Source organism: Amborella trichopoda, chromosome 12, assembly GCF_054954075.1.
Source record: "Amborella trichopoda isolate Santa Cruz 75 chromosome 12, AtrichopodaSantaCruz75HAP2 v2.0, whole genome shotgun sequence".
Lineage (NCBI taxonomy): Eukaryota > Viridiplantae > Streptophyta > Magnoliopsida > Amborellales > Amborellaceae > Amborella > Amborella trichopoda.
The window spans coordinates 12,531,876-12,542,944 of NC_142347.1; the positions used below are offsets into that span (position 1 = coordinate 12,531,876).

Genomic DNA, 11,069 nt, shown 5'->3' on the forward strand with positions numbered 1-11,069 from the left:
CTATTTTTTAGATTAAAAATCTTTATATATATATATATCTTGATGTTGAGATGATCAATTCGAGTGTTTCCAACATATATCTTGATGTTGAGATGATCAATTCGAATGTTTCCAACATATATCTTGATGTTGAGATGATCAATTCGAGTGTTTCCAACATAAAACTAACCTTTTATGATAGATTTTAGATGTGCACTTTATTTTTATTTTTTTACGGTTCGAATGCTATATAATCCTTGCTGCTCTATTTATTGACGTTGGGCAGGAGCCACCTGCACCGTCTATGTCAGACCATACACACTTCCGGATTTGAAAAATCGGGGCTTCCGATTGCCTCGCTTATTATTAAATTCGTTTCTTCTCATTTGACCATGGCTTCTTCTCTTGAAACGAATACCAAAAACCCTAATGGCCATGGCTTCTTCTTTCTCTAACATTTCTCTCTCTCTAACTCTACAAATGGATAAGAAAAATATTTTTACGCTCTCTCTCCAGGAAGGCGAGAGATTTATGTTTCCCTCTAACGTCTCTCTCACTTTGAGGAGCATACCTCGCTCCATCTTGCCTTTCAAATTTCTCTTTCTAAAATTTGAAAGGGATATTTCCAGGACAGAGTCAATAAACTCTGCTCCTTCAATGTGATAACCCTTCGCACCAGATTGCCCAAAACCGAAGTTATCTGGCCTGAAAATTTGGCCATAAGGGCCAGATCTCACACTATCCGTGGTACCTGGTTCCAGATGCATGAGGACAACCCTCGTAACAAACCTTCCAAACACGCTTCATGATAGAAATCCCATCCATTTTAAATTTCAAAATTCAAAACAGTAAAATAAAGGAGGAAAATATCTTTATAAAAACCTTTTTTTTAGGCCAAACAAATCTTAATAGACATGACTTTTTTGAATGCCATCATTCCAAATTTCTCTCTATTTCCCTGCACACTTTCTCTCTCTCCATCTTTCCATCTCCCTCCCATCACTCTCTCACCTCTCGCTCTCTCTCTCCATCTTTTCCATCTCCTTCCCATTACTCTCTCACCTCTCGCTCTCTCTTCACATTTCCAGAGAGAGTGAGGGACATAAGAAAAGAGAAAGAGAAAAGTTATAGGGTATATAAGTAAAGAAAGAGAAAGTGATGGATTTTATGGAAGTGAGGAGTTATCGGGAGGAAAGAGAGGTATTTGGAAAAACATGAGAGGAGAGAAAAAGTGAGACATAAGAAGAAAGATAAAGAGAGAAGTTTGAGGTATATAAGTGAAGAGAGAAGAGATTCGGTTTAGAAAGATTATTTATTTCTGACATTTGTTTAGGTTAAAAAATATGTTTAAAGTGGTCATATTATAAGTTATTTTTTTGGGTATTTATCACAAATATACCTACATTTTAGTTTAATTGGAAAAAAACCTCAACTTTCAAAAACCTCGTCTACACCTTTTTTTTTTTTTTTTGGATTTTCTTTTTTTACAAAAATAACTTTCACGGTAGTCGTTTTATCGTAATTCATATTAAGTTTTACAGTAATTAAAATACAGTAATAACTTGAAGTAGTATTACTTTACTTTAAATACCATAGTAAATAATATTTTCTTTACCACATTCTTTCTACCATAATGTTTCCATTTTGTATGGTATTTTAACTACTTTAATGTTTAACTCATTTTATACGGCACTTTTAATCCCACGTATCCCTCTTTCTCTCAACTTTCCCCCTCTATCTCTCTTAATCCCCCAACAAACAATCTCAATCTTTTTTCATTCTCCTCTCTGTCTTTATCTCTAATTCATCTCCATCCGCCTTTAAATTTTCTTTTTTTCTCTCCATGTCACTTTTTTCTCTTTCTTTCTCTCTCAAATCTCTCTCTCTCATACGTAAAACCCCTTTCTCCCTAAAGTTTTATCTCTCCCTCATCTCCCTCATTGGTGGAGAAGTAAGCCATTTATGGTGCTTAATTAGGGTAGAAAGAATGCTATAAAAAAAATGTTATTTATTACTGTAACTAACATAATTCAAATTATTAGGGTATTTTAATTACCATAATACTATTTAAGTTATTATCGTAAAATTCATCATGTATTATGATTTTGGTCAAAAATAAAACCTAAAAATGAAAAAAATCAGGGGATGGACGACGTTTTTAAAAGTTGAAGATTTGATAGACGACGTTTTTAAAAGTTGAGGATTTTGAAAGTCTAGGTTTTTTTAATTAAGCCAAAATATAGATATATTTACGATAATTACCCCTATCATTTTACCCAGTATTTAAAAAAACGCCGAGTCAAACCGGACTCGCCTGGTTCAACTCGAGAATCGCCATGGAGAGATCGAACCGCTAAAAAAATCGGGAATCGTCCGGTTCTAAAGAGAACCGGACGATTCTGCACAGTGACTCGCCGATTCACTGTACGGAATCGGTGAGTCCCATGAAGAACACGGGTTGCACAGTGTTCTTCACGGGATTCTTCGAAATTTGTCATTTTTTGATCATTTTTCTTATTTTTTTTGGCATGTGATCTAATTTGCAGGTTTTAAACAGCTTTATTCAGCTTTTACACGGATTAAATGGTTGAGAAATTTGGTATTTTTGGATCACGAAACTTGTATTTTTAGGGTTTCCGCCTTTCCTTATGTTTCATGCCAAATAGGGCATGAATCTTTCAAAATTTGTAGGCATTTTGATCGTAAAGTTGTTCATCAAAACCTTTTGTTATTAATTTGTGATAATCGTTGAGAAAAACAGAGTTTTTTGGAGATTGAAGGCTTCGATTCACAAAACCAGGTAAGAAGTTTGGGTTTTTTTTTTTTGCCGCCATATGATTAATTTCATTGCATATTTTGAAGATAATAAGTTCAATTTGTAGGGTTTTTAATCTTTATTGTGTCTATTATGATTTAACATATTCAATTTTATGTAATTTGGTCAATTACAACGTGAAATTTGAGATGAACACAGAGATGTCTGCGGAACCAAATTTCCGCTATTTTTTTTTTTTTTTTTCCGCCTTTTGATATTTTTTTCATGATATATTAGAAATAATGTGTTCAAAATTTAGGGTTTTGACTCCTTATATTGTTGTTTATCAGAAAATGTACTCAATTGGATGTAATTTATTCACTTAGAGGTGGATTTTTTAGTTAAAATGGCTAATGTAAGATGGCTCTGTAAAATTTTTTTTTTTTTTTTTTTTTTTTTTTTGTAATCCATGATCGATTTTTTTGTAATACTTGATCGATTTTTTTGTAATCCATGATCGAATTGTTTTTTTTTTTTTTTTTTTTGTAATCCATGATCGAATTTTTTGGTTTTTTTTTTTTTGGAACCCATGATAGAATTTTTTGTAATCCATGATCGAATTTTTTGTAATCCATGATCGAAATGTTTGTTTTTTTTTCTTGTAATCAATGATTGATTTTTTTTTTTTTTTTGTTTGTAACCCATGATAGAAGTTTTTGTAATCCATGATCGAATGTTTTGTAATCCATGATCGAAATGTATGTTTTTTTTTTTGTAATCCATGATCGAAATGTTTGTTTTTTTTTTTGTAATCCATGATCGAATTTTTTGTTTTTTGTTTTTTTTGTAACCCATGATAGAGTTTTTTGTAATCCATGATTGAATTTTTTGTAATCCATGATCGAATTGTTTTTTTCTTTTTTTGTAATCCACGATCAAATTTTTTGTTTTTTTTTGTTTTTTTGTTTTTTGTAATCCATGATTGAATTTTATGTAATCCATGATCGAATTTTTTGTAATCCATGATAGAATTTTTTGTAATCTATGATTGAATTTTTTGTAATCCATGATCGAAATGTTTGTTTTTTTTTGTTGTAATCCATGATCGAATTTTTTGTTTTTTGTTTTTTTTTGTAACCCATGATAGAATTTTTTGTAATCCATGATTGAATTTTTTGTAATCCATGATCGAATTGTTTTTTTCTTTTTTTGTAATCCACGATCGAATTTTTTGTTTTTTTATGTTTTTTTTTCTTTTGTAATCCATGATCGAATTTTATGTAATCCATGATCGAATTTTTTGTAATCCATGATCGAATTTTTTGTAATCCATGATCGAATTTTTTGTAATCCATGATTGAATTTTTTGAAAATTTGTGATTTTTTTTTTAATCCATGATCGAAATTGTTTTTGTAATCCATGATCGAATTTTTTGAAAATTTGTGATTTTTTTTTTTTAATCCATGATCGAATTTTTTTTTGTAATCCATGATCGAAATTTTTGAAAATTTGTGATTTTTTTTTTTAATCGATGATCAAATTTTTTGAAAATTTGTTAATTTTTTTTTTTAATCCATGATCGAATTTTTTTTTGTAATCCGTGATCGAATTTTTTGAAAATTTGCTGTACTTTTTTTTTTTATTTCTTTTTATCCATGATCAAATTTTTTGAAAAATGATGATTTTTCGAAAAGATGCGAAAATCGTGATAAGGTTTTGATTATCATGATGTATTAAACCCAATTTTAATTTTTATTGTTTGAGTTTGCTGTACTTTTTTTTTTTTTTTTTTCATGATCGAATTTTTTGAAAAATGATGATTTTTCGAAAAGATGTGAAAAAAAGATAATCAGGCCTGCCATAACCCGCTTTGCAACCGATTACTTAGCTATGGACTCCATTCAAGACTCTGAAGGTGCACTAAAGACATTGTTTACCTGTGAAGAGTGGTTAAATGACCGCCTCTCGAAGTCCAGTACTGGTATAAAAGTGGACAACATAGTCTCAAATAGGCGATTCAGGTCTCGATGTTCCAGTGTTGTAGAGGCCACTGCCCCTTTGGTCACGGTGTTAAGAATGGTGGATGCTGACAAGAAAGCTATCATGGGTATCCTTTATGAAGGTATTGAAAGGGCGAAATCAGCTATTGGGGAGAAGTGTAATTTTGCTAGCAAAGTGATCGAGATTATAGAAAGGAGGTGGAATACCAAATCTGGACGTCCAATTCATTATGCTAGTAAATATATATTTATATCATTACAATGTTTCATTTTAAATCATTTTTTTATGAAATTGTAAATGACATTTTTCTACCTATATATTTTGTAAGTTACTACTTCAACCCAAAATTTTTCTATTTGACACCTGAACAACCCCACAAGATTATGAAAGGGGTTAGATACATTATTGTAAGGTTGGAGAGAAGCCATCGAAACCAAGTAGCAGCAATACAAGAGGTATTATTTAATGTTTGGGTAAAAACGTCATTGAGTTGTTATATTTGTGAGGAATAATGTACTAAAATGTAATATATTTGTTTAAGCTTGCTATGTATAGGGATGCTATAGGATCCTTCGGAACTAGACTTGTCAGGAATTCTCGAACTATGATGGATCCAAGTTATCCCTTCGCTAATATTTTGTTCATTCATATATTTAATCTTATGAATTGTTCTTGCCCTTACAATGCTTTTTGCATTTTAATCTAGCTGAATGGTGGGAGATATATGGTACTGACCTAAAGAGGATAGTAATCAAGGTGCTCTCCCAGACATGTTCTGCTACTAGCTCTGAGCGCAACTGGAGAACGTTCCAATGGTTGCACATTACTAGGAGGAATCGACTCGCTTTTGAGAAGCTTCATAAACTAGTCTACGTTCATTATAATTTAAACCTCCGAGAGCGATAAATAAGAAAGAAGCTTGAAGACTATGGGCCGATAGACTTAGACACAATATTTATCACAGACACAAAAGACCAATGGGTAGTAGAAGAGGAGGAGCCAGTGTTACACAAGAGAGCGTTCCTTGAGGCTATCGGTGATGAAGATCTTGAAGAAAGTGATGAGCAACATGAAAGAAGAAGCAGCCAGCCAACGTATCCACAATGCGTCGGAGATGTCGGTTATATTACACCTAATGAGGGAGAGTGGGAAGGGGGTCTAAGAGAAAATGAGAGAGATGATGATTCTGAGGCCACCCTATCCCAGCCATATTATTCACATATCGAGTCCCAACAGCAACAGTGTAGGGATGAGCACGACAATGCAGGTGAGCATGAAGGATGGACAAGCTTCGAGGATTTTGGATTGGGAAAACAACAAAACACTAACACTCAGGGATTTGGGAATAGTCAGATGCCTGCTAATATCGATGATTCGTTTTTAGATTGAATCAATGAATTGTCAAACGAATTCAATCAATGGCACCAGCGTGACCAAGAAGAACAACAACGTCGTCTATCATTTTTTTTAGATCGTATGTTACTAATTTTATGCTTTATTGTAGTCCATGTATGTTGATATACTTATTCCATGATAATTCTATGTTTATCCTTTTGTGTGATATAAATTAAATGCTGAATAGTAGTTCATGCAGGGAAATAACATATCAATATTCGCATATTCATACAAAAACATGAAAATTCTTAATGGAGTACCCTCATTTCTTATTGAATTACTAAAAAACAATATTTATAATGAATTTTAATAATTTTTTAGAATTTTTGAAACTTTATTCTTACCGATTCACCCGATTTGCGATCCGGATCGTCGATTCGCCGATCTGGATCGGTTTTTTGGGTGCCCTATCGGGGTCATCGATCCGTTTTTTAAACCTTTGTTTTTACCCCTTAGATTTATAAAAAAAAAAAGATAAATCTAAACTACTATCGGAAATCAAATAAATATCAGTGTTTCTCTCTTGTCAAAATCCCCACTCCTCGAAAACTGAGGGAGACCGTCGGAAATCAAATAAATATCAGTGTTTTCTCTCTTGTCAAAATCCCCACTCCTCGAAAACTCATGGCTGTCGCTGTTAGCTGGTGTTGTTCTTCCCTCTTTGCGGGTTGCTCGCCCGTAGCTTCCCCTGCACCTCGCCTTGCTCACGCCGCGCCTCCGCTGCGGTTGGTGGCGTGCGCTGCGTCTTCGCCTTCGAAGAAGAGAGAGCCGAGAGGCATCACGAAGCCGCGCCTTGTGTCACCTGCCATGCAAGAGCTCCTTGGTGTCTCTGAAATACCTCGCACTCAGGCCCTCAAGCTCATTTGGGCATATATCAAACAACACAACCTTCAGGTCCCTTTCCCTCTCGCTCTCTCTCTCTCTCTCTCTCTCTCTCTCTCTCTCTCTCTCTTCCTGTACATTTTTCACTAATATAATGGTGGTAACTTCCTCTGGTTTCTAGTTTGATATTAATGGGAGGTTATTCGAGTTTACATTATTACGAATGCAGGGTTCTCGTTGTTTTCATTTCCTGTAGCAAATGTTTCTAGCTGATTGACTATCAAAAAAGAATTTTTTTGGGTGATGGAGTGCTCTCTACTTGTTTCTTTTTTTATGGTTTTGTTTGATAATATCACTGGGGATTTTCTTCTTTGGTGGTTTCTTAAACTGGATTTCCCTCTGTTTTTTGAGAAATGTTAACTGGATTTCCCTCTGTCCACTGCCTGTTTCTTAATGGTTTTCTTGGAAAAGTGGCTCGTTTTGGCTTTCTGCCTTATTTTCATGTTTTTTTTCTCTGGTTTGCTCAATGCCGGCTCACTTATCTCTCTCTTCAAAAACCCTATTTGGTTATCAATGTTTGAGTTGTGGCACATGGTTTGTCTGTTTGAAGTTTTCTTCAAATTATGGTTAAAATTTAGCTTTCTTGGTGTTTATTGGAGTTTTCTCCCATTTTTATTCTTTCCATTGTCTTCTATGTTTTGCCTTCTCACTCATCTTCCTGGATTGGTATGATGGGGTGTTAAAATCTTGCTTTCTTGAGGTTTGTTGGATTCTTCTCACATTTTTATTCTCTCCGTTCTGTTGTATGTCATTCCTGCTCACTCATCTTCCTGGATTGGCATCTGTTGTTCTCTCCATTCTGTTGTATGTCATTACTCCTCACTCGTCTTCCTGGATTGGCATCTGTTATTCTCTCCATTCTGTTGTATGTCATTACTCCTCACTCATCTTCCTGGATTGGCATCTGATGATGGGTGTGCCAAAAGATTATATCATCATCATCATTATCGAGCCTTATCCCAACTATTTGGATTTTGCGACAAGATTATGTGATTCAAGATTTGTCTTGATCGATGATTTTCATAACTTGGGTTCTTCTCATTTCTTCATCTCTTCACTCTATTTTGTGCTTAATGTCTGCTTATTTATCTCAATGTATTGGTGTTTGCCAGGCCTGCTTAAGTACCCATAATCGGAGGGTGGGTGACATTGATACGATGAATTTGGTTGTCAATATTATTTATGTTTCTATCTCTAGTCAAAATGAATCCTATTGATGTTTTAAGTGCTTTGGCCTAGTCAGCGTCTGACTTGAGCTCAGGACCCTGGTGAGTCAGAGCCTGAGCTTTTGTTTTACCCATTGCCATGGAATTCCTTTAGATGTTATCCATTTTCTTATCAATTATCAATTATACAAGTTCTGTCCCTCACTAATGCATTCCTTGTAAGTTGATCTTGACTAGTTATGTTGTTTGAGTATTTTTTTCATTTCCATGTTCAATAGGATCCTGAAAACAAGAAAATCATCGTGTGTGATGAGAAGCTTAAGAGCATATTTGGAGGGAGAGACCGGGTTGGGTTTCTGGAGGTCACAAAGCTGATAAATCCTCACTTTGCAAAGTGAACGTGATAAGCTCTAACAGAAGGCAGGTTTTAAAGTGTGAAAAGAAAGTTTCTGTGTAGTTGGGTTTTTTTGTTGGTTGTTTAAGCAGTGGCCTCATACATATGAAAATTTTGGACAATTATATTTGATGTGGTCTCTGATTGGAAGTTTCAATGCCTCAGGTCTTACACTCATTGATTGTTTGTCTAATTCAGTTAGTACACCTCAAATAGGAAAAGTGGGAATGAACCTCTGTGGCTTGTGCTTCATATGTATATAAAGCATTGGGAAGAATCAATTTTCACATGATAGTTTCTTATTATGCAATGTTGCAGTGTCACTTTTGTGTTTAATCTTATCTATGATTTATGCTTTTCTGGAAATCGACTAGAGTCATCCCATAACATTGGGTGTTCGATTATTTTGTTTCTCTAATACTCTGTAACTCTTTTAAATTTTTAGTATTTAAGAAAATTATTTTCGATTTATTTTATGATGTTCTGAATTCTAGGTTTTAGTTTTAAGCTTTCTTATTTTGCTTTTTAGTCAGCATTCTTCTTAGGTCATTTTCAAATCTTGAAGTCCCATGGCTTAGTACACCGAAGATGCATTGACATGTAGATATGGTCACTAATGTATCTGTCAATAGTTCTAGTTTTGGAAAACGCTGTATATAGTCAAACTAGTGTTCACAAGCTTGAAGTCGGTGGATAACTTGGTCATTGCCATTTGCCAAAGCCAAGATGACTTACCACTTTAAGTTTTCCAACAAATAGATATGGAAAGCCCCTTCAGGTTTTTAAGTTTTTGACAGGAAATTATAAAAAGGCAAAACAATGTCTCTAATGGGATTTGAACCTAGCTTGCAACCAAGTTGTATTACAATCCTGGCACATTTGAAGATATCTTTTATATGTTAAAGGAAACCAGATAATTATTTATATGAAACTGCGACACTTCCTGAGATTTTTGTTTATAAATGATAATCTTGGATGATGCTGCATATTGTGAAAACAATGTCCAAAACCTAGAAGTCAGTGTTCAGCTTGGTAACATGTGCTAAAACTGAGTTCTCACCAAGTTAAACAATCAATTCAGGGAAACCGTGCCCGTTCTCCAAGTTGTTGTGTGAGGAATTAGGAAAAAAAAAAGGGAAAGATAATTCCTTTAGCAGAATTCCTACCTAGCTTGTTGCCAAGTCATTCCACAATCACAGCACATCTGAAGGCACCATTTATATCTTTAAATAATTAAGAATCATTTATGAGTGCAAACCAGGATACATCTTGAATTTTTTGATTTATAAATGCCCTCCAACCCCTCTCCACGCCATCCCCCCCCCCCCTCCCATTCCCATCCCCTCGGACACACACAACAGACTAACACTTGCAAATAGACGAAAGGGTAATGTAGTAGGTCCTGGTCTTGGGAAACATTTGAGAACTAATATCACCTCAAGGTCCTCATCATTATCTTTGATCCTGGACTTGGAAATAATACTGAAGTGGTTTAGGCTCAATTCTTTATGATGATGTTATGCATTTCCCTCCTGCCTAGCCATGTGCTTGGTGTCTTGTTATTTCTAGGGCCTAAAAAGAGTTGCGTTGGTGATTTTGCATTGTTCTCTTGCTTTATCTATTTTATTGTCCTAATTTTTGTCTGGTTGTTAATATCTCATACGGAAAGGGTATGTGTATCGAGTTGCACATATAAAGGAAATGTGTACCTAGTCGCTCCCAAGGATATAGAATCTGCAGATTGCAATTCTCATGCTTGCTGCCCTAAGATCTGTACATTTTGGAAATTTTAACGGTTATTAGTAAACGTAATCGTATGAACTAATGCCTCCAAGTTTATTGCGACATATCTACCATTGTGATACAAATCGTAAATTATGACATAGTTGGGACTAGTTTGGGTGACCGTGTTTTTACTTGGTGAAAAAGACAATGCTATTTTTTTCCAATTGGCACCAAAATCAAAGCATAAGGCTCCTTTTGGTGAATTTACTAATTGTTGCTTGCTCATGAAATGACTTCTCTGTATTGTTTAGGAAGTTTTGGTTCAATGAATTTCAACTAGTTATTATCATGTTGTGATGAAAGATGGATGTTTTTGAAAACTGAGAGGGAAAGCCCATGTGATGTTAACATTGCCATCAAAGTTCTGAATTTGATCAATTTGGGACGTGGATGGAGTGGAGGTGAAATCCATCTCATTAGGTGGCAGTTTGAGGACGGGCTTCTGGTGGCCTGTTTCTATTTAATACGAAAATTGGTTTCTGATGATACCTTTCAGCTATGTTTCTTGATCTAGTTCTTCTATTCATCAAGCTCTTACATATTTTGCTCCTTGTTTTTTACCCCTGCCTTTGGAATGTGAGGGAAGTTGACCACTTCTCAGTAAATGTTTGTGCATGTCTGATGCTTTGTGTTCCTAAAAAACTCATCACCTTTGTCTAGGCTGAGATTGAACTTAGAAGACTTTTGTTTTAATGAAGGTAACGGATAAGG

At 34.7% G+C, this 11,069-nt stretch overlaps 1 protein-coding gene across 1 annotated transcript; it reads left to right on the plus strand.

The window, feature by feature from the left end:
• The first annotated feature begins 6,755 nt into the window (after positions 1-6,755).
• On the plus strand, positions 6,756-8,577 carry LOC18424593 (protein TRI1). Its single transcript, XM_006829178.4, has 2 exons — positions 6,756-7,025; positions 8,458-8,577. Exons 1-2 carry the CDS (start codon positions 6,756-6,758, stop codon positions 8,575-8,577), a joined length of 390 nt encoding a protein of 129 aa, XP_006829241.1.
• The last annotated feature ends 2,492 nt before the right edge of the window (positions 8,578-11,069 follow it).